The sequence below is a fragment of the Lycium barbarum genome, chromosome 9 (genome assembly GCF_019175385.1).
Source record: "Lycium barbarum isolate Lr01 chromosome 9, ASM1917538v2, whole genome shotgun sequence".
Taxonomy (NCBI): domain Eukaryota; kingdom Viridiplantae; phylum Streptophyta; class Magnoliopsida; order Solanales; family Solanaceae; genus Lycium; species Lycium barbarum.
Genome location: NC_083345.1, coordinates 17,976,722 through 18,002,820, shown reverse-complemented (window position 1 = coordinate 18,002,820; position 26,099 = coordinate 17,976,722). Strand labels below are relative to the sequence as shown.

The following is a 26,099-nucleotide window of genomic DNA, read 5'->3' as shown; positions in this document are numbered from 1 at the left end:
AACTTGTTGGAGACAGCTTCAGTTTGACTGTTTGATAACAAAATGCAACAACTAAGTGACTTGTTGGAACAAATAAATGACTTGTTGCAACAAGTAGGTTACTAGTTGCAACAACTCACTTATTTGTCGGAGACAGCTTCAGTCTCTCTCTCTGTTTCATAACAAAATGGAACAATTATATGAATTGTTAGAACAACTAGCATACTTATTGCAACAAGTATGTAAACCGTTCCAACTACTTGATTACTTGTTGGAGACAACTTCAGTTTTTGTCTCTTTCATAACAAAATGCAACAACTAAGTGACTTATTGAAACAAATAACATACTTGTTGCAACAAGTAGGTTACTAGTTGCAACAACTCACTTATTTGTTGGAGACAACTTCAATCTCTGTTTCATCCAACAACTGTAAAATATGTCCAACAACTGTTGTAATTGATGCAGCAAGTATCATACTTGTTGCAACAAGTAACTCAGTTGTTGGAAAGATTAGGAGCTCTCCAACAGATTTCACAGTTATTGCATAAAGTACAACAACTGTTGTAAATTATTTATTCACATTTTTTGTAATTGTTGCAACAGATTAGTAAATCTGTTGCAACAACTTCATAATTTATCAACAACTCTTGCAGAAACACTAGGACTACAACAACCGATGCAAAAAGTTCAGAAGCTCTTACACAGAAGCTTTAGAACTTGTTGCAACAACTATATTGCTGTAACTACGAATCTGGGAAAATCAGCAAATAAGGCAACTATACCCAGATGAACAATTGAAAGAAACAATATTGTTTAACTTACCAATGGACCCGAAAACACTTATGAAGTAATGCCAGTGCTACACCAACGACATTCAATCAAAAAATTATAAAATCGGATGATTTTTTTTTCTTGAGCAATGGCGGATGAAGAAGAAGAAGAAGAAGAAAGCAGGGGCGGACTAAGAAGAAGAAGAAAGCAGCATGAAGAACAGATGGAAAGAACAAAAATGGAGGAAATGGCGGTGAAGAGGATTTTTTTTCCCCGATTTTTGTATTTTAGGGTTTATAGTGGATGGGTCAAAGTGTTAAAAATAAAACTTTGGGGCAAAGTATTAAAAGTAAAGTTTAGGGTCAAAGTGTTAAAAATAAAACTTAAGGGCAAAGTATTAAAAATAAAATAGAGGGCCAAAGTGTCAAAAATGAAATTATTGGGCAAGCTCAAAGCCCCTTAATCACTAATTAAATTTAGTCATCTCTACTCAATAATTAAAACTTGAATCACCTCCGTTCAATTTTAAAACTTAAAAGCCACTTATAATTAAATGTCCCGAAAAGAAAGTCCCCAAAAGTTGACATCTGCACCCAACCTGTCCAAAAACGCTGGCAGCCTTTAAGACCCCTTGGGTTCTCTACTTTAAAACTCCCCAATTTCATCTCTCCAAATTCCCAATTTGCAACCTTTTTATTTTTATTTTTAATCTATCTACGTCCCTCTTTGCCTTTTCATCAAACAGGTGAGGGACGCAAACTCTCTCGTGTTCCTCTTTCCCCCCATTCTTTTCTTGATTTTTATCCAAACAACTAACTAACTAATCACCCTCATTTACAAACCCTAGACTTAATCCTCATGGAATTGGCTGTTGTTTCTGATATGTGAATTGATTCGATCTGCTGCTTCGAATTTTGATTGTTGGCGGAGTCTACAATGGAGAATCAATTACAACTGGCTTTGTCAACCAGTCCTACTACGACGTCGTTTATGAGCTTGTTTGACTCGCAAAAGGAACTGTTTTTTAAACAGATTGATCAGCTTGAAAACATCGTTTTGCATCAATGCAATCTCACTGGCGTCAATCCTCTTTCTCAAGAGATGGTTCGTTTTCCTTATCTTTTTTTTTTTTTTTTGAAATTTTATTATTTAAGTACTTATTGAGTTACTTATTTCTGTTTGCGCTCTATGTCTACTGCGAGATAATATTTACGCCACGTAGCCATATTTTGAGTTTGTTACCCTGTTTAGCCCATATTTGTGTATAAAACACCTTTTATAGGAGGTTGATACATTATGTATAATGCTTTCCCCCCAGGTGTAATGTTGTATAATATTGTATAAACTGAAAATATGGTTACGTGGTTGTATATTTTTGAAAATTTCCCATTGTTAACTCTGTAGTGTGCATTTGAAGACGGTATTAAAATTCTGAATTTGCTTCTTATGGTCAATGTTTGGGCGGGAGACTGCTAATAGAAAGAACGTTGCTTGTAAGTGATTTGTGTTAGGTAATGTAAGAACTAGCATTGATTAAAGTTGAGGAGTTCATTGAGTTGTATCGCGAATTAGATTCGTTCAACAGAAATGGTAATGATTTTGAGTTGGTCATAAGTAACATACTATTTGTGGTTGTACAATTGAAGGATTAATAAATAACTTGAGATTAGCAGTCTTTATCCATTTTCTTTTTGAGTCGAGCACTAGCGTGTTGTATAGCTTCTTTTATCCAGAAGGACAGAAAAAACAATAGCTGCCTTTGACATACATTTACATTCAGAAAAATTAAGATCTGGGGTGCTTGTAAATACAACCATAATACATGATTTTATAATTTCATAAAAATGAGATTCCTAGTGTGAGTTAATATTTCTACTCTTAGATTTGTGTTCATAGAGAGAACACAGTTATCAAGCCTCATCTCATTACATTGGGTGATTTACGAACTTATCTCTGCTGATTGCTCATTCATTTTTCTTCCCCTGTGCAGGCTGCCGGAGCTCTTTCAATTAAAATTGGTAAGTCTCCTTGGCTTTAATTTAGTCAAGAAATAATTTAATCGACTTGGATCCTTTCTTAGAATGAAAAGACAGTAGGTCATATTGATATGCTCATTTGTTGCTCTATATCATTCTTTGCATATTGATTGTACTACATGAGGTATATTTGCTTATGTTGGGAGGTTCTTTCATTTTATCTTATTTGCTTTGGTAGTAGTTTACTTGCTTTTGTTGCCTTCTACAACATTGCTATATGTACCAGAATTACTTGTCCTGATGTTTCACGGGAACTTGCTTAATGATCTAAGTGAATCCAGTTGCTACTGTCATTGTTTTTTCTTACAAGGTGACCTTGTGATCCAAATCGCATGTAATGCGTCTTTTTGATTATTAGCGTAATGATGTTCTTGACTTCTTAAATTTTTGTGCGAGCTACTCTGATTCCATTTGTATTCTGATAGTTTAACATCCTCTTTTGCAGGCAAAAGGCCACGGGATCTCCTAAACCCCAAGGCGATAAAGTATATGCAGTCTGTTTTCTCTGTCAAAGACGCAATCAACAAGAAAGAAACCCGCGAAATTTGTGCTCGTTTTGGTGTCACAGTCACACAGGTGTGTTCTTTTTCTCTGTTTCTAGTAATCCTTTCCCCATTCTACCTGGCTGTAATGTTGTTTAAAACATCTCTACATTTGTGAATGTCGATTATTTCATATGTGATTGGATTCCTTGGCTGGAAATTGAGTTAGGGTCATAGATCAATAAGAACAGTGGTTTGACTCGTAAATCTCAGTATCTCACATTTGTTTCATGCAATGGTGTATTATACTCCTATGCTCATGAGTTATGATTGTTAAAAAGATAAAATGTTCAAAAGATTTATCTTTTTCCTTGGATTGTCACCCTTTAAAAACTTCGAAAGGAGCATATGTTGGTGACATTTGCATATTAGTTGCACCATCTTTCTTTTTCAGTTTTGCTATTTTGGATATTAGGATCACACTATGGCTTTTGAGAACTGGCTGTTATGGAAGTGTGCACCTTTTTATGTATGATGTAGCTCCTTACATATACGTTCCCTTTCTCTTCTTCACTTTTTCTGGCGGTACGGGTATGGACAGATTCCTGAATCCCTCTGCATAGACATTCAGTGGCTTTCCTGGGTGCAATTTAAGCTGGAAGATGATATAGATCTGTGCATTCTTTGATTTCATCTTCTGAAAACTTCACACAGCTTGTTTGAATACCATATCTGCATTTGCAGGTTCGGGACTTCTTTACAGCTCAGCGTACAAGAGTCAGAAAGTTCCTGAGGTTGTCTAGAGAGAAGGCTAGCATATCCAATGCACCTATTGAAGGGCCCTGTGCGATCCCATTGAGTTCTGATCCTAGTTCACAAACAGAGCCAGTTCCCTTAGACAGTGTGGCTCCAACCTGTACAGAGGATGGGCCATCTTGTTCTACACAGGATGAGGTCCTAACTGGCATAGAGGAGACGGATAAGCGTTTTGTTGATAATATCTTTACTTTAATGAGAAAGGAAGAAACCTTCTCTGGCCAGATTAAGTTGATGGACTGGATCTTGGAAGTACAAAATCCCTCTGTACTATTTTGGTACTTGAGATTTATGGTCGTTGAATTTTAGTTATATACTAATTTACTCCTTTTCGGATATAATTTGTTTTATTCGTAACATATATGTAGGTTTTTAACTAAAGGGGGTGTAATGATTCTGGCTACATGGTTGAGTCAAGCAGCTGTCGAAGAGCAAACCAGTCTTCTTCATATCATCTTGAAGGTCTATATTGATCCCTTCATGTTAGATTATTGGCCCATAATATTAATTTTTCTGCAACAATATTGTTATTCTAATGGTTGGTTGGTTATCAGGTACTATGCCATCTTCCTCTACACAAAGCGTTTCCTGTACACATGTCTGCTATACTGCAGAGTGTTAACAGACTGCGATTTTATCGGACTCCAGGTGTGTTGTCATCATAAACGATGGTTCCTTATTTTATCTTTAGGTATCTCTGTGCTGAGAAGGACTTATAAAAAATGAACTACTCATTTCCACGGCTTATATCTTTCTGGTAGCTTGTCTGGAACTTGGGCATTATTGATATTGTGCAGCCTATTACAGAGGTTCCTGAAACTAAGTTAGATATATAGGAAAAGAGTCAAACAAAGTCAGCGCAGCATTTTATACTTGCACTGAAGCATTTCTACTGAACTATTTACTTAGTGAATCACACATTACATAGTGCTGCTCTTAAGAAATATGCCAATAACGCATGTCATATTAGGACATTACTTTCGGAAATCACTGTACTGGCAATGTAATTATTTTCAGTGTTTCATTATCTCAGATGATCTTTTCTGTTTTTGCTGTCAAATAAGGACACTGTTTTTGGCAACTTCTGCATTGGCAGTACATTCAATTAGATATTTCATTATTTCATATGAGTTTTGGACTTCCGATGTGTAAAGTTTTTTAAGATCCTGATTTCATACTTCAACTGATCATATTCTGAGAGACAATTGTAAAGCTTCATGGAAGAAATATGTATATTTCTAGACTGCATCAGTATTATAAAATGTGTTAGATAAGAAGACACTAAAATATATGTGATTGCAGTTTCTTTTATTTGTATCAATAACGGCAACAACAACAACAATTATTTGTATCAGCCACTAATAATTTAATCTACTAGTTGGGTGGGGTTTATACTGTATATCATGATAGCTGACTTCTGTACTGCACCATACTCGTATATTTTTTGGGGAAGGGGTGGTGGGGTTGAGAGAGAGAGAAATCCTTCTTTAGCTCCATCAGTGTTTTGGATCTCATTCATCTGATTTGAAGATCAGACGTCTCAAACAGGGCAAGAATTTTGCTTGCAAGATGGAGCAAAATGTTTGCAAAGAGCCAGGCTATGAAGAAACGTAATGGGATTAAATCGACTAGTGATGTGCAGGATGAGTTGCTTTTGCAACAGAGGTAAGCTTAGGTTGTGCCTCAAACACCTGACCGACTTTTCTCATTTATCAACACATGTATTGTTGTTTGCAGCATTAGTGAAGTTGTGGGCGATGAAATATGGAACTCGAAAGTTGAGAACATTGTAAGTTTATTGCAAACTTAAACAAATTTGGTTAAGAAGGTGCTGAGTTCTCTATTGGTACTTAATCATTTTCCTTCCGTTTGGTCTTCTAGGAAGAAGCTCATGCGAACCTCTGTGGGACTTCAGAGAATTCGAGGTCTGTTGTGTTCTTACTGCCTTGCTTTTTGTTATGTTGACGAATTTCTAAGCACACCTCTCTTTCAGGAAGTTGGATTCTCCACAGCCAGTTAAATTGCTTACGGCATCTTCAGATGATTCTAACAGGAGGCTTAATACAGGACCTTTGGCGTCTAGTATCCTTGGAGATTCCCCTATAGTTAATTCCTTTGTCCGTATTTTTGACAATGAGCATGTGAGGTCTTCATTCATCTCGATTGAATGATGGCTCCTCATTCCATGGACAATAAACCGTCATTGGAAGAAGTTTATATTTCTCATTTATTTCCATGCTTTGATATAATGAGTATTCAGAAATTTCAATACGACATAATCATCAAATAGATCTGATCATGGTAGAGTCTAGGGAAAATAGCTATGTTCTTCTCTCTTTTTCTGCTTTCTTATAACTTGCATATCATTGAATGCCTTAGCCACTTCAGAAAATCGAGAGCGCAGAAAAGTTCAGCTAATGGAACAACCAAGCCAAAGAACAACAGGAAGGAGCCTAGGACGACCAGCACCTGCAACTCAAGGCCGCCCACTTTCAGCAGATGATATCCAGAAAGCAAAACTACGTGCTCAGTTTATGAAGAGTAAGTATGGGAAAGCTAATAATGATGACAATTCTCGGGTGAAGCCTCAAGCTCCAAATGGAATTACCTCTCCGCAAGAGGGTAGCTTGCATGGAGCTCCAAAATTGCAAGATCGGCCTAAAGTTGATGATATCTTGCATGGAGCTCCAAAATTGCAAGATCGGCCTAAAGTTGATGACATCTTGCATGGAGCTTCTAAGTTGCAAGATCGGCCTAAAGTTGATGATATCTTGCATGGAGCTCTAAAATTGCAAGATCGGCCTAAAGTTGATAATATCTTGCATGGAGCTCCAAAATTGCAAGATCGGCCTAAAGCTGATGAATTTGAAAAGCCCAATAGTGTTGCCTCTAAAAGGTCCAATCAGCTGGAAAGTAATCCCAAGTTGAGTTTTGACGTAGAAGAACCTCCATGGAAAAGGTGCAAGAGAATGCAGATCGCTTGGCGGAAACCACCAGGTAAATTTGCTGTTGTTTTTTGCTGAAAGGCCGTTCTTGTTAATCTATAGATTTCAGAAAAAGGAGGAACGTTAGTTTTTTTAATCGGTTGAAAAGGCAGAACATTAGTTAATCACTTATTTAATATCCTATTCCTTAGACCCTAGGTTTGCTTCCAAGTTCAGTGAAATCAGATCAAAAACAATCTCACCTATCTTGTCTAATATTATTGCTCAATTTCTTCACCACTACTCCCTTCGTTCTTCTTTTTGCTTTCTCTATATATTAATACACAAGATTCAACTGTGACATCGTCTCTAATTGTAGTAGTTAGCAACTCAGCCTTGGTATCTAACTTACCACAAAAGATGGTTAGCATTGGTCTCCAACTTGTCCAAAAAAAGGAAAACATTTTTTTTTTTTGAGCTTTGCTCTCTAATTCTATTTGTGCGGTAGTTGAGCTAAAGACGATCAGGTTTCTGTTGTCTTCCATAAATTCATTATTCTAGGATTATTTACCGGGAAATATGGGTGTTGCCTAGTAAAACAAGCTCAACTATAGAAATATCTCTGAAGCGGACAGTTGGTTTTCCATTGTTAAACTATCAATTGGGCATCTTATGAGTGACGTCTAGATTTTTTTAATCCTACTAAGCAACTTTTTCCATTTTGTATTTGTGTAGTATTTTGAAAATCTCTTGGAAATTATGGCTTTTCTGTGGAGTAGTTGATTGACAAGTGTGCCTTTGCATTGTTAAGGAAATCCTACTTGCAATCAAGGGGAAATTTTTTCCCTGACCCGGAGGAAAAGTACCATATTATGCTTAAAATATAGCGGAGAGGAATAATCAGAGAAAGAAGCAGTGGAGTAAAAGTTAATGGTACATTTGTGGGAGGCCTGTCTTGGGAGGATATTAGTCTATTTTCTGATTTAACATGATATTTACTTTTAACTGCATATAGCGTGCTTTCATAAATGATCAGTTTGAGAGGCAAGAACACGTTAAATTAAGTGGGAGTATACTGTATCCCATAATTTTTATACTTTTAGCTCTTCGTAGGCATAAACTTTTTACGAAAGGCTCGATATTAGGTATGGAGTGTGCGCTATATTCTTCTCTGCGGTCTTTGGTTGTTTTAAAATTGCGGAAAATGCTTTACACCAAAAAGATGAAAGTAAACCATTTTCTACTGTGATACCCTTTCCATGTTAAGAATTTTACTTGCTTCTAGTTAAATCTACACACTATTATCAGCCCTTACCATATTTACACAGTATCCTGCAGAATTCTTAGAGAATGGAATATTATCGCAGGATGTTATTATATCAGAATTTTAGTTTGGTCTAACACTGAAACTAGTTTTGTTATTTTATTTTTGGTGTAAACATGAATATGTGGAAGTTCATGAATCCTTTCTAGATGTTATAGGATCCTTATGAACCTAAGGAATAGGAGATCTGTCCATAACCTTTTGTGATTAAACTTTGACTGCATTAAGTTAAGTGCAGTTTTTTGATATATATAATTGTTGGTACTTTCTCAAAGAGAAAAACACTGACTAGTTTGGCACGATACATTAATGAAACCATATGTGTGTTCCTATTTTTTGTAGTTTTTTGTCTTGTTAGATTTTTTTGTCAAAAAAATGGCTTAAGATCTAGGTGTATTTTGGCATTGACGGGAAGTATATCCATAAAAAATGTTTTTGTCAAGGAAAATATTTTCTAGTGTTTAATTACCTTCAATAGTGGAAAATTTCTTATGCAAGATGAATTCATTTTTCTTTACAACTATTCTACCACTTCAATCAACAGTTAGATATTATTTCAATATTTAATTCTTAAAAATATCGTCCAAACACTATTTTCATGCCTTGCACATTGCACGACTACCATGTCTAACAATTTTCCAAACATTGGAGAGATCTAGAAAATGATGACCCGACTTCGCAAAAAATATTTTCATGGAGAACACTTTCTTTGTACAAAGTACACCTTAGAAAAGAAGATTTTCTCTTGTAAGGCGTGAACAAAGTAGGTGCCTGCTCTTCCTATAGCTGCCTATACTGTTGTCAATTGACTGTTCACTTTCATCAGCTCTTGCTATTGTAAGAAAAGAAATGAAACAACCAATCACAGTTGGCATGAGTGAAGATTTTGGGATGATGAAAATGTTAGGCTTAAAACATAGACATCCCTTATACGCTGGTAAATTTCATTTTGACACTGGAGCTACGGGTTGTTCCAATTGAGCACCTAAACACATAATGAAGTGTTCCTATTAGACAACGTTCAAATTTTTAAAAAAATCTCTGTGCGTCTTCTCAAGTGTCCATTACGTAAATAAGTTAAACACTTAAAATATGTTACCTCCTTTAGTTATATGCATTTGCCTCATAACGCGTAAAACCTCAGGCTTATTTCAATTGAGGCTGATGTGTATACTAAAGAATATGACATATTTTATGTGATTAATTTAACTACCTAATAGACGCTTGAGAATATACACAATTTTTTTCTTCAAAATTTGAACCGTAAGTGTCTAATAGAAACACTTTATTATGTGTTCAGGTGCTCAATTGGAACAAGCCTTATTATGTATTCAGGTGCTCAATTGGAACAAGCCTTAGTTCGAGTGTCTAAATGGAATTTGCTGACAAGTTTATGGGCTGTCTATGTATTTAAGCCAAAATGTTATGTAATAATTCACTGAGAAGCTTCTAACTTTGTTGATTCTTTGCACTTTTTATTTACTGGTTAGATATCAAAAGATCATATTAGAAAGCAGGATATGTGGGATTTGTTGAACTGCAGAGGATGACTAACCCCAACCCACTTTCCCCCCTGGGTGCCAGTCATGGGACTAAACAAGACGAAAAACGGGTTGCCACAGATAATAAGTTCTTTCTTATGGCTAAACAGAACATAAATTGATAAGATAAGAGTATAAGTAAAAGAACGAATGAACCACAAGCAACAACAGCACATTGTAGCTAAGAAAAGGTGTAAAGAAGCTCATAAACGGAAGTAATATGTATACTGCTGCTTGTAGATGCACGTTTCCGAAGGCCAAATGCAATCCGTCTTCTATGCATATAGGCAGCAATTCCAACATTCCGCAAGCTTTTCCATGCTTTCTACAAAATATGATTCCATGAAGCCTCCAACTTTGAAGCTTAACAAAGAAGTGGGTTGATTGTAATTTGATATTGGATTGGTCGTTTCTAGTTGAGCTCCACATCTGTGGACAGGGAAAACAAGCAAGTTTTCCAACTATTAATAAGTGGTGCGGACATGGCTGTATTTTTTATGTTGGATTGTCATATGATTTGTTTATTATTTATTTATTTTGGCTGAGAACGAGGTAGGGGTGAGAAGTAGCAACTCTTTTATGTAGCTCAAGGTCTTGACCAGTTCACGGTGTGCCATTGGGTCCAAATATTCAACATTGACACTATATAATTCTGGCCCTTCTTCCCCCCTTCCCTTCTTTCAGTTCACGGCTTGCGATATGTGTAGAAAATCCAGGATGTAAAAGTTCATGTTAAGGATTAAAAAGAATAGCTCTGATTCTGATCGCCAGTTATTTTACATTTCAGTAGTCTTACTGTGTACGGAGTTGCAAATAACTGTTTAAACAACATATCTAAGTGGTAAATGTTGCCTTTTGGTATAACTAACTTGAATCATCAAAAGTAGCTAGCATCTTGTTGGGACATCATACCAAAGCAATAGTTGGATTTCTTTTCAGTTCTGCAGTTAGCCTTTTCCAACCTTTTACGTTTGATGCAGAGGTGCAGCTCAGCGATACATGGAAGGTTTGTGCTGGGAGTGAGAGTAAAGAAGTTGATATTCAGAATAACAGAATCCGTCGAGAGAGGGAAACCATTTACAGGATATTCCAGGATATTCCATTGAACCCCAAGGAACCTTGGGACCGTGAAATGGACCCTGATGACACATTAACCCCAGAAATCCCTATCCAGCAATTACCAGACGCTGAAGGTGCTGAAACAGTTAAAGAAACTGAAGCTGCACTAGCCAGTACGTCAAATGGCATTGCAATTACAGCAGAACCAGATGTAGAGTTGCTTGCTGTATTGCTAAAGAATCCAGAGTTGGTTTATGCTTTAACTTCTGGCCAAGCTGGAAACTTGTCCAGTGAGCAAACTGTACAGCTGCTTGATATTATCAAAGCAGATGGGATGATTAAACTGAGCAGTCAAACAGATTTAGGCAGAAATGCTGAGAAGAAAGTTGAAGTTTCTCTTCCATCCCCCACTCCTTCCAGTGATCCTGGAACGGTGCGTTATTTAGTCACATTTTGTACAGATTTTAAGTATTATGGAATATGGGCGGGGCTTTCTTTTCCTCGGTTGTCTCCTCTCATCTATCTCATCTTTCTTTCTTTTTTAATTTCACTTTGGAGTTACTTCTTCTCGTTTACTTTTTCTGGACCGTCTTCTATTTTCTTGGTAGGTTTTTAACAAATTAATATAATGAGGAACATAGACAAATAAATAAAATAATCATTAAGCAAATGAAAGACTACACTCTGAATCACGGTGGTAAAATACAAGTTGTCTTTCTGGTTAGCACTGTACATTGAGAATCTCCGCTATAGTTTGAGGTTCCCCCTAATATAAACGTTGTTAATATATTCACGGTAAAAAAAAAGTAAAAAAAAATTAATAGCACGGGTTGTTGTGCTATAACCTCTTCTTGACATCTTAGTGCTTTTCTGAAATGGGTCTGCTAACATTTTTATTTTTTTGTGCAGAGCGGATCGGTACAGAACTTTGCAAAGAACCCTTTCTCTCAGAGAAGTGTAATGGCGGTTCGAGAAGCAAATGGTGGACCCCAATTTGCCACGGTCCGTTCACAGGAATCCACCACGATGTTGGCACCACAGCAGATGCCCGTCACGCCACAGTTGGCCCAACAGTTAGCACTGCTTCAAGCAGCTGCAGGGACTTTAGGAAAAGATCATCGACCATCTCCACTAAATCCTAGTATAAACCAGACAGTCCCTGCAAATCCTATGCATTCACAATTATCTGCCTCGGAACCAGCAATAAATAGAAATAATTACTCTCCCTTTGGAACGACGGAATACAATCTACACAGTGCCACTGCAGCAGCAGCAGCCGCCACAAGAATCCAAGGTGAAACTTATGGTAATATTAGATCTTCGCCAATGCCTATAGCTAATGTACAACAACAAAGAACTATAAGTCTACATTCGCCGCAAATGGCAGTATCACATACACAACCAAGGCCACAACTACAAACACAGTCACAACCTGGCTTCGCAGCTGAACATATGTGGGGGACTATGCCGGGATCTTCTTTAAATCGGGGTTATCAAGAAAATTCCATTCCTAACCATTATAATGCACGTGTTGCCGGGCATGTAGAACCTGGATTACAACAGGCTGCATGGAGAGGAAACAACTATGTGGAGGAAGCGGGATTTGAATCTTGGAGTCCTGATAATAGTCCTGTTAGGCGTCAGGAACACGTAGCAAGATGGAATTATCAAGAACCTCGGATGAATATGAGAGACAACTACAGACCTCCTAATCCTGGTTATTATTCTGGTTATCGTGGTCCTGACGATGGTGGGAATAGAAGGTGGGGTGACAGTAGAAGATAACCTTCAAACGGATGGCCGTTTAATTCTTTTGACAAGAAATTCGTTAGTGTTTACATTAGAGTAGGACGTTCTTAGAGGGGATTTGCAACGTGAGATGGTTGTAAACTTGTAATGTCAGCGTGTTACATCACTTCATTCTCTTTCTCAGTTGATACCTGTCAACAGCAAAGTAGAGAATAGGAATTCAGTTCACTTGCAATCACATCCTAGTAGGTTCAGTAGAAGTGAAGATTTTTTTGTAATTGAGTGACTTTATTCATGCAAAGGACTTTGAAAAGACAAGAAATATTATGTCCTGGTCAAGGGTTAACTTTGTCTTGATTCAGACTTTAAGAAATTCAAAATAATTAGTTATTATACTACTACTATTAATAGTATAGTTGTTATCGGCAAAAGAAGTAGTAAGTTAGTGATCTTAGTTAGAATTAACGTCTCAGAGGAACAACTTGGAAGTTTTAGGAAGCTTAGGAGCCGTTTGTGGAATTATTTACTTTTTTTTTTTTTGAAATATTTTTTCACTTTGTTGAAACCACTGTTTGATTATAAAATTTTCAAATCCAACTCGTAGATGATTCCACATTTGAAAAAATGCCCCATACTTGTTTTCTGGCTTCATGTTCATAAATTTCAAATAAAGTGCTTTATTCTCTCCTTCACAAAAATTATAACCAAATATAATTCCATCTTCAACTCCTAACTTCATAAATCTCAAATAAAGTGAAAAATATTTGCAATCTATAGCCTCTGTTCTAATTTATGTAGCACCTTTGGGAATTCGAGAGTCAACCAAGTGAATCGGGATTTTTTTATATACCTTTTAAACATTTTAAATTGTTATTTTTTTACTTAGAATTTTAAAAATCTTAAAGCTTTTACGTCCAAATTCACTGTCAAAATTTAAAAGTTTGAATCTAAAAATTCGAACGGTGCGAATTGAAACATAGAGTAATTTCCAATTCATAAGTGTAAGCCTTTTTAACTCTCTCCGCTATTTGGCTTTTTCCCATGCTCCATCAATACAAAATGTTTAAAGAAAAAAAACATACGATAGAAAAAGGGTCGACTGGTTGTCTGGTACAACGACGAAGTATCTGATTCTCTCCATTGCACATGCAAACTACTAATCATTTCAACAACAAAAATTAGTAATTAACTAATTACAACTCTGCTTAAATTCAGTTACCTTCTTGACGTGAATTTTGACATCCCTTTTTCTTTCGTTTTTCATCGGAAACTTCAATTGAATAACCTCCAAAACATGGTAGCTAAATTCATCACAAGAAGCAATCTAAACCGAATACGAAAAACCTACTCAATATCAAGACAAAATTACGATTTCACTCCTCCTAATTTCCAATCCAACGATCATGATGATTATTCAGCTACACGTGTCGCCAATCCGAGCTTCATGTTTCATAAGAGATGGCATAATACAGGCCATTCACATCATGATCATCACGACCTCCGTTCCGGTAAAGACGGAGAGAGGATATTCCGTTTAGGTCTCGCTGCTGACGTCAGCCTCGCCGTTAGTAAAGCATTTACAGGTTATGTATGTGGAAGCACTGCTATTATTGCTGATGCTGCTCATTCTATCTCCGATGTGGTACGTATAACCTATCTAGTCTAGGCGTTTGGCCATGAAAACCAAATATTTTTCACTTTATTTGGAATTTTGAAGTTGGAGTTGTGTTTGGTTATAATATTTGGTTGTTTGAATGTATTGAAAGTCAAAAGTAAAAGTGAAAACAAGGTTTTAGGTGTTAGGAGAAAAAAGTGAAAATTCTCATGGCCAAACGGGTCCTTAGTCTACAAAATGAACTCCACAATGCAGTCGTTTATAGAGTTTTGTTTAAGGAGAGATTTAAGTGTGTTTGTTTGCCCGTAAAAAGGTACAGTTGAATTTGTATACATGATTATGGACACGTGGATCAATATGACCAAATTACAAAGACAACATGCAAGAAACAGGAAAGGTAAAACTAAAAGGAAATGATTTAAGGATATTAAGAACAAAGTAGCCTGGATCCTGATAGTGCTGTGAGTTTGAGTCAGCTTAAGGGCTTTATGATGAACAAGTAATCTTAAGAAAGAAACTAAGTATATTAGTTGTGCTTGTTGAATTCAGACTGTGTTACAATTGAGAATGTAGCTCTCTATTTATAGCTGAGGTGCGTGGTGCATGATCCATGAATCACGCCGTCTTAATTACAAATATTAAATGTGTGCTTTAATGCGTAATAAAGACTGGAGGGAGTCCCGGGATCTCCCGTGGCGGCTGTCTGCCGGGCTTACTCACACATGACCGGTAGACTGACATGCTTCCCCAGATCCTTACGGCCTCCGTCTCCGGGGCTGTGGGCTGAATAGATCCTTGGCCGGCCTCAGATGCTTGCCCAGTACCTTTCACTTGCTGGCTCACACCTGATCTGTTGCCCATTGCCACATGTCAATGCTTGATACGACCACCTGCCTTCTCCGGTTTTTACCCAATACAGTGCCTAGATTTTTTTTATTTTTTTAACATAATTATATAATTGAAAGATATCTTAATTTAGAGATGATGGTCAAAAATACTCTTGAAGTATCACTTTTTTGCGAGTTTCCTACCTGAACTATCACCTACTATTTATCAAAACACTCCTCGAAGTTAATGAGTCAGCTGCCATGTGGACGAAATTTTATGGGAAAATTAAGTTGTCACTCGCCTTTTGGCGATTGTATTCATACACTTGGTCTAGTTAGCTTTGAGGTTAAATAGTTGGTGATAATTCATGTAGGAAACGCAAACACCTGATAGTTCAGGTAGGAAACTCGCAAAAAGTGCTACTTCAGGTGTTTTTTTTACCATTATCTCTTTACTTTATTTGGTCTGTCCATATAAATAACTGGACAAAATTTTAACTGTGTATATAGAAGTTGAGTTGAATGTAGTGGCCTAGTGGGTTCGGATGGACCTGCTACGTAACACTTGTATCTGCTCCTGCACTGGAGGTTAGAGTGATGTTGAATTGACTTTGTAAACATTAGTTTCTAACGTTTGGTTCTGGTCTTTGTAGGTTCTGAGTGGTGTGGCGTTGCTGTCGTTTAAAGCTGCAAGGGTTCCCAAGGACAAAGAACATCCTTATGGTCACTTTTGATTTGTATCTACACTTTACTCTTTTTGATCTTACATCACTTTGTCTACATGGTTTTACCTTTTGATTTTGTTCTTGCGTTACTTGTGTAATAGGTGGGCGTAATAGCTGCCAACCTAATTAGATTTAGTTAACAGAGGACAGGGTTTGTTCCCACGGGTGATTTGATTAAATGTAATCAATATAGGATATTGTAATAGAGCTGACAAGATATGAATCTTATATCATATCTTCTATATTTATCAATGAATATGAATCTTATCACTGTCGGCTCCTTCAACCTTACAACCTAGTGAAAGGCAGATGGCCCTAGAAACATGTTTTCCTTCCGTTTATATTTTGTTTGGCACATTTGATTGGTGCGGAGTTTAAAATATTATATATTATATTAGTAGTAGAAAAGAACCATCAAAGTGATGGTTTGTAAGTTAGTTTGATAGAGAAAACATCATATTAAAGTTTAAATCAATAGTAAATAAATTTGAACTTTTGAAAGTTTTAAAAGTTGTATGCTATAATGTTACTGATTAGTGAAATATAGTCAAACAGTTTGAGCCCTCCCAAAGTAGAAATAATATCATATAAGTCGGAAGAATTGAGTACTAATTGATGCATAGACCTCTTATGTGACCTAATGGATCTTCCTTGGGTTAAAGACAGTCCTGTCTAACCATTTTCCTGCAGATTTACTGTTCAGATGCCTTTTTTCCTCTACCCTGTTGATTTTCTGTTTTCCTTACTTCTTATGTGCTTCTTCCAAATCTAATTGCCCAGTGCTGTCTTATTGTAAATTTGGCAACAGTATTTGGTTTCTTACCAGATTACTTATTAAAACCACTGTGTTATCTGATCAAATCATGCTTCTGCTTTTGCAACTGACTTTACTTTTATTATGGACAGGACATGGTAAATTTGAGACTCTTGGAGCTCTTGGAATTTCTGGTATGCTGTTGGCTACTGCTGGAGGTATTGGATGGCATGCTTTAGATGTTTTGCTGGTGTGTATCTATTGTTAGTAGTCAATTTATCTAGAAGTCCATGTACTCCATTGTTTTAAAATTTTTGAGACATTTATTGCAGGGATTATGGTCTGCAGCGCCTGAAGTTGTTAATCAGTCAATGACTCATCTGCACCAGCATGAGCATCATCATAGCGGACATCACCATGGGTTTGATATGGATCATCCTATCCTTGCTCTGAATGTGACTATTTTCTCTATAGCTGTTAAAGAAGGGTAAGAGTCATTTTCACGTTCAATCAGAAAAAATAAAAGAACTTGTTCCCTTTCATATCCTTTTTTGAGATTGGTAACAACCATTACAGTATTTAATTGTTCCCTTGCTGTATGATGTGGTGAGGTTATTCCTGTCAAAAAGGTATATGTTTAAATAGTAGTATATTTAAATAAAAAAAGATACGCAGAGTTCCAGTGGAATACTGACCGTGCATCATTTTCATTCTATACTAGCGCCAAAGAGTGGTGATTGACCATACGTTTGTGAGGTTTCTCTTAAGCTATCTGTGTAGTGATTTCTGGAACGTACTGTCTGAGAAGATTTTTGCTTCCCTTTAGCATTAAAAGACTTATATGGACCTTCCAGTAGTACTGTAGAAGTAAGAAGAAACGGACAATTCACAGGATTTCCGTTGTTTTAGTACATTTTTTCTATCATTCTCCTATTTTCAAGGAAGTTTGTGTATCACACACTGTGTGTGTATATATCCAAATAAATATTACCTTTTTGGTACTCAAGGAGGATGTTTGCTGAGCTGTATTATGTACAGGTGGGATCACGAGTTTGTCAAGCAGTTTTATTTTTTTGAAAACAGTTTCTTTGTATTGATTTTATTGTTGTGAAAGACAGTTGCTTTGTGTTGATTATAAAAGCAAATAGTGAAGCTGCTATACTTTATGTCAGATGCTCAGGTAGTACTGGCATGGCATCTGTAGAATACGCTTCTACAAATTTCCTTGGTTTATCTTTTCTAGGAAAACTAGTTCCTTTATTGTGAGCATGTTCCTATATTTATGTTCAATTCTTTTTCTCTTGTAGATTATACTGGATAACAAAAAGAGCGGGAGACAGGGTTGGCAGTGGGCTAATGAAAGCCAATGCTTGGCATCATCGTGCCGATGCAGTATCCTCCGTTGTTGCTCTCATAGGGGTTGGTAATGACCTTTATACTAAAATTTTACCTAATTATGGCTAGAGTTTAAATATTTTCTCTTAGCACAAGAGTGTTAACCATTTGATTTGTCTAATTGTATCATTGAGGACTAAACAGAATGTGTGTACTGGCTCGCCTTTAAGCATGAAATGCTAATATGTATTGTGGAGTACTACTGTTAGTTTGGCCTAGAATAGTTCATGAGTTTTATATTCATGATATCGTGTTATCTTTTTGGATAAAGTATATTTATGTTTGTAATAACTATCTTTAGTTATAGGGCAGAAATAACTTTTTCCTGTCGTGCACTTTGACATGCAATAATATATACTCCTTCTGACTATAAAAGAGTACATAATGATTTCTATCATGGTTGTCAAGAGCATTTTATATTTTCAAAGCTAGTATGATTGACAGATTGAACTTTATTCTGGTGGTGAAATTCTTCCCTTTTGTTCTGTACCATTATGTTTATTTATAGGAGGAATCTAGATCATGAACTTGGTCTATTGATTCATCTCAATAACCTAGTTGGCATTTTTGCCCTTCGTTAGTTCTTAATCTAAAAGCTTTGGTCCTGGGGAGGTGTGCAATACGATTTTAAACTCTAATAATGGTACTTGTACCCAAATGTCAAGATATTGTATGTACAGCCTTGGTGGGCAGGGTCATCTTGATAAGCTGTACTTGTGGTTTGTGGACAGGTTGGCAGTTGATTCATTGAGGTGGGGGGCAAGCTGACCTAACTCCTAAGTACCACCCTTATTGAAACGCTAAAGAGATTATTGTGTCCTCTGGTGTTTACACGGATCTAATAGGAATAAAAATTCGAGGATCATATTCCGACTGAAATAAGCTCCCACTTCCTCACATTTGAGAATTGACTGCCATTTCATGTCAACATTTTGGACTTTACATACAATATCAAGCCATGAGAAATTCTGTGGCTTGTGATATCTGCCTAATCCTTCTGTTGTTTCTCACTATAGATTGTCTCTAAGCAGATAAAGAAAGGTCGAACTTAAGACTACAAGTTTAGGGACATAATGTTATCTCTCTCCCTCACTCTCTTGGAGAAAGGGTACTCATGTTGCTTGGTATATTGTAGCAGTCTGAACAATCGCCTATTCTTTCAATCTATCCAAAGTTGGGACTTTCTTTTGCATGTTAGCAATAAGACAGACATATCTGAGCACTCTCATGTAGAAATGTTGAACCAGATAATCCTCCAGCCTTTTTGGAAAAACATTTCAAACTTTCCTTGGACTGAATATGAGCCTAAACGTGCTGGAAACAAACAAAGATGGGAGGAGGTGTGTTCTACCCAAAAAGAGAGGGCACTTGGCACTACCAACTCAGTACTGCGGTTAAAGCAGTTATTCTTAGACAAATCCGGGTTTTCTGCAAAAATGCACTCTCTGGATAAGATGATCCATGTCTTATTAAAGGTTAGAAGCTTTACTGAAATTAGCACCCCCAATGACTATTGCAGTAAGAGGAAAATCCTGCAACTAAAATTAATTGCTTTTCTACTGGTACAATGTGTAGTGCTACGAACCTTTGCACCCCCTAGGTCCTCCTCCATTTGTGGCCACCTGAATAATTTGGCTTAACCTATGTTGCTCGGACTTTCCAAAATTGCTGCTGCACCAGTGTCGGATCCTCCAAAAATGCACTACTTTTGGAGGATCTGACATGCACCCAACAGCATGATCGGAAACTAGGTACCAGATATTTCACAGGGAGATGATCAAGCTCTTAAAGGCAATCCTTTTTGTGATCTTCCAGCCTTGTTTCCAAGCTCTTAACCCTTCTTGTGGTCTTCTCAGTCAGCACCTTAAAAGAACGGAAACTAGAGGTACCAGATATTTCACACGGAAATGATCAAGCTGCAAACTAACAATGTTATATAACCTGTGCATTCTTCTTCCTCAATTTCAGAGATATCTATTGAGACTTCTTTAATTTACGTACTAATCCAGAGAGAGTGCTGAAATCTTGACAGAGCTCTTTTATAAGGATAAAGCATCTCTCAGATGCTCGAAATGAATCTGCAGCAGGACGTAAGGGGTAAAAAAAGCTTTAGTGTTAAGTCTATCCCTGTAAAGGGAAGAAAAGACCTCCACGACCAAAAAGCTCAAGTGTGAAGTTTATGATCGTTTTATGGACAATTAAGTTATATATTTTAAATATCCAATCCAAGTCAGCTAGTGATAGTCAGTGTTTCGTCTAAAAGCTTGTATAAGTGAAACAAGCCTTTGAATTGAAATAAGTCGGTATTAGCTTATCAACTCAATGAGCTTTGGATGTGGTTGATTAGAAGATGTCTCACCTTTTAAGTTGATTTTTTCATGAAATTAGGTGGTTCTATCCTTGGTGTGAGGATCCTGGATCCACTTGCTGGGCTTGTTGTTGCAGGCATGATCATGAAAGCTGGACTTGAAACTGGATATCAGAGGCATGTCTTTCAATTACTGAGCTATTTTGAATTTTCCTTCCTGATCATCTTCTTCGTTTGTAAAATTTGTATAGATCTGAGCCTTTGTTTGAAGACAGAAATGGATGATATACTAAACCCTTCATCCCTCCATTGCTGGTTGGGCACGTGAACAACAAAAATATCTTCACCCCTTCTGTTGGAGTAGTTTCTAAGGCTAAGGATTGTTGTTGGGGGTGGGTGTATGATTTGTCAAGTCTCTGAATATGCTTTCATTAGCTACTGAGAAGAATGTGTTTTTGTTATAGAAAGTTGGATCCATCTGCCCTTTGAGCTTCAGTTGGTACTAAATTGTTGAAGTGGTTGTCCTTGAGTTGAGGATAAATTTACATGTAATGTTGATATTAGATGTACTAGTGGTTATCTTTTGGTCAGCTGGCCTTAATTTATTTTTGAACTAGACACTCTAGAAAGATTTTCAACTCACCATTTGCAAGTTTGTGGATATCCTTAATACGTGGTCGATTGGTTGCCAATTTTTAAAATAGCGTTTCGAAGATTAATGTTATCTCATCTGCTTTAACTTGACCATTGTGTCAATCCTTTGTCTCATATTTTACTCATTTCTAAAATTATAGTGTCTTGGAATTGGTTGATGCTGCTATTCCTTCGCATACCCTGGAGCCTTTCAAGCGCACAATTCTACAAGTTGACGGAGTTAAGGCAAGTCATTCTCCTGCTAGGAAGTCGATGTTATTTTTATTCCTTGACTATTATTCATATAATACTTTTTTGATGATTCATATAATACTTTCAACTTAGTTTGTGTCTTTTGATGTTGATACTGTTGTCAGAAATTCCCTTCTCCCAAGTCCCACCTACTTGTCACCCTGTGTTACTTATTTACCCCTTAATGGTTTTAATCCCAGTTATGGAACTGATTTGATGATGTACAGTGCCAAAGGTAGGGTAGAGTATGAATCAGGAAAGAAGATGCTTGGTCGGGATTCCATCCTGATTCTAACAAGTGCAAGATAATCTTAGTATGTCTTTACTCGGAGGTCCTGCCAAGATGGAAAAAGAAAGGGGTTGGGAGTGGGGTTTTGTTTCTGTCTTAAATTAGAGTAGACATTGTTTCACATTTAATTAGACTTTGAGTATTCAAAGACCAAAAACTAAAATTTGATATTTGCTCGACTATAAGTGTATTTTTATCTTACTCTAGAGAAGGGAAGAACCGGGGGGTGGGGTGGTATTCTTGAGGATGTCAGGCAGGGTCTCATAGGAATATGTTAAAATTATAGAGAACTAAGAAAGAGTTTTCAGGGTCAACTCAATCGACATGAGATTTATGAAGCCCTTATCTAAGCGCATCAAATTAAGGATTGTCCTAGTAGAATACAGTTGTTTGCACAACATGTACTATTGGAAAGATCGAAATGTTGTTATGAATTTAGATGACATGCTATACTGCTTAGGTTCCTAATGTTATCTAGCTTGCATTTTCTGTGTACTATCGCCGTATCATCCTGTTTTTAAATAAAACCTTACCTTATCCAAAAAAAAAAAAAAAAAAAAAAAAAAAAAGGATTGTCCTAGTAGAAAAAAACACTGTTCATTGCAGTTCCTTTTGTGATCAAGCAGCATTTTACCTGATTGATAGTTGATGTCAATTTATATTGGTATTAGAAAGCAGCAATAATTGAATACAAGCACCTAATCATGTATGCTTACGAGATATGTGAGAAACATGTGTTAAAGTTTGGAGTACTCCATTTCAATAGCACTGACACTGTTCCAGAGTATGTTCAATTGCTTGCGGACTAAATTCTCCTGTATCACAATATTCCATGTGCTTAACTCTTTTTTATCTTGTATGCTACAACGAATGTTTGGGAAACTTAAATGTATAACGGAACCTCTTCTTGTTTTTGTGCACTAAGTACATGTTCCTCGTGCTTACCTCTTTGTTGATGATGATGTTTTCGGTTTATTTGAGAATGACATCAATGACTAAATATCTTTTTTGACCTCTGCAGGGTTGCAGTCACCTGAGAGGAAGGAGGGCTGGTTCATATCTCTATCTTGATGTTATAGTTGAGGTAGTTTGCATGTCATGTTAATTAGTTCATCATAGGGATATTCCCCTAACAAAATTTATTTATCCGTGAGGATGTCCGGCAGATTTAAAGTGCACTTCCTATATGCAGGTTGACCCCTTCTCTAGTGTGAGTGCTGCACATGAAATCGGAGAAAACGTTAGCCGTGAAATCCAGCGGTCACATCCCGAAATAGCTGAAGTCTTTGTACATATAGGTACTGTTGACTTTTTTCACATCTGCATGTGTTAATTTAGGCACTAGAATTGCTTATAGTAGTTTACGAAATGTTGAACAAATGACAACCTTAAAAGAGAAAAAAGATAATGGTTGCAAAACCCGGAATGCCGAACATGGTTAGTTTTTTCACTTTTTCTTGGTGTTCAGTGGGGGTAGTTGAGGGACCTTAAGCCGTGGGATATGTATATATCAAGTTGTCTCAGTTTACCATTAGCTCGTGATTTGCGGGGATATGCATTGCAGTCGTGTCATCATGAAAAGATATTGTCAGCACTTACAGATTAACTTTCTTTTGATTGTTGTTGCTGGCTAACATTGTTCCTTCCAACTTGTAGAACCATCTACTATACACATTCAACAGGGAAGTGCTAACACAATGGATGATACTGAAGACCCTTCGATGGAGCAAGCAGACATTGAAAATATAGTTTGCAACATTTTATCTACAAGCTTTCCTCAGGTATCTCTCTCGTTTTCTAGATCTTCTTTTTGGTTCATTTAGCCGTAGTGAAGGTTGGTTTGGCATTTTTCCTTTTGATAATGGAAACCTGTGCATGAGGCTGCGTATTTGACTCTCTTGGATCCCTTGGTGCACTTTAGTAATCCTAATTCACCTTCTATTGTTACATATGTAATCTATGAGTAACCATTTTACTTCTTAGACGGTCTTAGTGAGATGAAACAATCACCAAAGATACACTTTCCATCTAGCAACTTAATTTCCTTCCATTTCCATCCCGTCCGTTACTGCTTTGTAATGATCACCAAGCTACCACATGTTGACATGAGATACTTTTTATTGGTTTTCAGAAGATGATTGTTGAGCGTGTGACTCCACATCTACTGCAAGGACAGGTTTTACTTCAAGTGGAAGTTTCTATGCCTCCTGATCTATTCATTAGGTAGAACTACTCAAAACGCTTTGCTTAAAAGTAGTTCAATTACATGAGGCATCAGTTCTCTGTGTTCTTTCATACAATTCTTTCATTGATTTTACTTGGAATGCTTGTTAATTTCCAGGGACGCGATAAAAGTTGCTGAAGAAGCGGAGAAATTAATCACAGAGGCAGCACCAAATATTGTTCATGTGTGCATTCAGCTACGCCTAGGGCGACCTATGCCGGAGTCTTACCAGCAATTGGTGGAGCAGAAGTGGGAGGAAAGATAACTGCCTTTTACAGACACTAAAAGGGCATGTATAGGTCCAGATTCTGTATGCTACATGAAAGAAAATCCAGCTCAAAAAACCCAAGCTCCATTTTTACAGGGGAAAGAGATATATCATAAACCGAAACAACACTCAACAGTTATAAGGGTCACATTTAAACTGATCTTCTACACATTCGGTTGAGGCTCTTATTATAAGTATAAACAATCTCAAGCTTATTCCGTTTCAAACAATCTGAAAATTCAATGTAACGGGGATTGGTTCTTCATAATTGACAACTTGAAGTTTACTAGTATTATGTTTGACAACGATTGTTTGCAGGGATTGGTTTATACAAGGCTTAATACCCCAGATGGACCCTTAAACTTGACATGTTTTGTAAGATAAACATATAAACTTATAAGGTGACCAGATAGACACTTAAACTTACTCAAAGTGTATTTTTCAAGTTTTTCAGTTGTTTTGAAAACAAAAACTATATTTTTCAAACACTCACAATTTTCATGGCCAAACAAGCCCTAAATATATCACAAAATATTTTTTTTAAAATGCAAAAATAAGGCAAACGCATATACATGAGACTATAAATGTGCACTTAAACCAATAAATACTCGCTAATCGCAATTTTGCAGCTTTCAATTAACTCGGTTTTTTTTTACACTTGAATAATTAAAAAACAATAACTTTAACCAATAAAAATCCTTAAAAAAGAAATTTCAAATTAAGAAATTTCTTTTTTTTAAGGATTTTCTTCTCGGCTTTACAGTTTCTTAATTTGAAATTTCTTTTACACTTGAAATGCTGAACTTAGAAATTTCTTAATTTGAAATTTCTTTTTTTAAGGATTTTTATTGGTTAAAGTTATTATTTTTTAATTATTCAAGTGTAAAAAAAAATCCGAATTAATTGAAAGCTGCAAAATTACGATTAGCGAGTATTTATTAGTTTAAGTGCACATTTATAATCTCATGTATATGCGTTTGCCTTATTTTTGCATTTTAAAAAAAATATTTTGTGATATATTTAGGGATTTTTGGCCATGAAAATTGTGAGTGTTTGAAAAATATAGTTTTTGTTTTCAAAACAACTGAAAAACTTGAAAAATACACTATGAGTAAGTTTAAGTGTCTATCTGATCACCTTATAAGTTTATATGCCTATCTTACAAAACATGTCAAGTTTAAGAGTCCATCTAGATATTAAGCCTTTATACAATTGTCAGAAGAGGATCATTTACTATTTTGAAGTTGAATCGATGTCCAATTTGAACCTTCGCTCATTAATTTTGAGACAAAGTAAAGATTTGGTCCTAAACAAATATAGTTCCCTCTTGTCCGCATGCAACATGAGATTTTCGGCGAGAATCCAGGAAATTTGGTCATGATTGAGATTTGACATAATATTTTTAGATTATTTCAAGTGTCAGTTCATCAAACTAACCAATTATTTCAATCTCGACCTTGAAATATAATATTTAAAGTTTGAAGCATATTTTAAGAGTTCAATTTTTATAAAATTTTACTGATGATATCATTTTTTAGTTATCTTCTACAACTTAAATTTCAAATTCAATAAAATCAAGTCTATCCGGCTTGACAGAATGTTCTGTCATGGAACAACAAATACAACTGGTGAATCCAAAAGAATAGTTCCGTCTCAGAGAAAAAAAAGATGGTGGATTCCCAAAAATTTACCTCTTCAAAGTATATGTTAAATGTAATGAGATACTGAGTTTATCTCATACAAGATTTTGGTCTCATTACAGCTAAACAAAAGGCTATAATAAGCCTTAAAACTTAAAGTAGTGAACTTGCTTCAGTGTAGTGAAACATGAACATTCACCATCATTTATTCACAAAATAACATCATTTTAATCTTCATATATTGTGCATATGCATTAAGCCTAATTCTTTTAAATTCACACTAAAGTTAAACTTCTCATATCAATTTTGGTGAAAAATTATATCTCAAATTGTGGTTCAAAATTCAACGTCGAGAAGGACAGAGAGTAATAAAATATCTTGGTTATCTCCAATGGTAATATTATGTCACTAAAATGATTGTAGTCAAAACATCTTGATATGCTAACTACAAGACGATCTGTGCATTATTGGATACAACTCTGTATTA

The 26,099-nt window shown here is 36.2% G+C and overlaps 2 protein-coding genes across 3 annotated transcripts; both read left to right on the top strand.

Annotated features, from left to right (window-relative positions):
- The first annotated feature begins 1,351 nt into the window (after nucleotides 1-1,351).
- LOC132609063 (homeobox protein LUMINIDEPENDENS) lies at nucleotides 1,352-13,043 on the top strand. The gene is made up of 13 exons (XM_060322893.1): nucleotides 1,352-1,855; nucleotides 2,742-2,769; nucleotides 3,233-3,363; nucleotides 4,014-4,363; nucleotides 4,454-4,547; nucleotides 4,640-4,733; nucleotides 5,621-5,750; nucleotides 5,823-5,874; nucleotides 5,967-6,010; nucleotides 6,079-6,167; nucleotides 6,474-7,082; nucleotides 10,855-11,366; nucleotides 11,843-13,043. The coding sequence occupies exons 1-13, from the start codon at nucleotides 1,688-1,690 to the stop codon at nucleotides 12,716-12,718; spliced, it is 3,177 nt and encodes a 1,058-aa protein (XP_060178876.1). The 5' UTR covers nucleotides 1,352-1,687; the 3' UTR covers nucleotides 12,719-13,043.
- A 679-nt stretch (nucleotides 13,044-13,722) lies between these two features.
- On the top strand, nucleotides 13,723-24,261 carry LOC132609796 (metal tolerance protein 2). Of its 2 annotated transcripts, none has more exons than XM_060323954.1 (12): nucleotides 13,723-14,324; nucleotides 15,778-15,847; nucleotides 16,756-16,853; nucleotides 16,936-17,090; nucleotides 17,911-18,026; nucleotides 20,387-20,483; nucleotides 21,101-21,185; nucleotides 22,502-22,564; nucleotides 22,673-22,778; nucleotides 23,137-23,261; nucleotides 23,615-23,703; nucleotides 23,822-24,261. In XM_060323954.1, the coding sequence occupies exons 1-12, from the start codon at nucleotides 13,977-13,979 to the stop codon at nucleotides 23,967-23,969; spliced, it is 1,500 nt and encodes a 499-aa protein (XP_060179937.1). In that variant the 5' UTR covers nucleotides 13,723-13,976; the 3' UTR covers nucleotides 23,970-24,261. The 2 variants fall into 2 exon arrangements, with proteins under 2 accessions (XP_060179937.1, XP_060179936.1); XM_060323953.1 differs by having other exon boundaries at nucleotides 23,612-23,703.
- Nucleotides 24,262-26,099: the final 1,838 nt, after the last annotated feature.

What these genes read in the sequence shown, in the direction of transcription:
- LOC132609063 (XM_060322893.1), top strand. Translation starts at nt 1,688, where the DNA reads ATGGAGAATCAATTACAACTGGCTTTGTCAACCAGTCCTACTACGACG. An exon ending in GAGTTGCTTTTGCAACAGAG is followed by an intron (nt 5,751 to 5,822) that starts GTAAGCTTAGGT and finishes TGTTGTTTGCAG; the next exon opens with CATTAGTGAAGTTGTGGGCG. An exon ending in TACAGGACCTTTGGCGTCTA is followed by an intron (nt 6,168 to 6,473) that starts GTATCCTTGGAG and finishes TAGCCACTTCAG; the next exon opens with AAAATCGAGAGCGCAGAAAA.
- LOC132609796 (XM_060323953.1), top strand. Translation starts at nt 13,977, where the DNA reads ATGGTAGCTAAATTCATCACAAGAAGCAATCTAAACCGAATACGAAAA. An exon ending in CTCATTCTATCTCCGATGTG is followed by an intron (nt 14,325 to 15,777) that starts GTACGTATAACC and finishes TGGTCTTTGTAG; the next exon opens with GTTCTGAGTGGTGTGGCGTT. An exon ending in GGACAAAGAACATCCTTATG is followed by an intron (nt 15,848 to 16,755) that starts GTCACTTTTGAT and finishes TATTATGGACAG; the next exon opens with GACATGGTAAATTTGAGACT.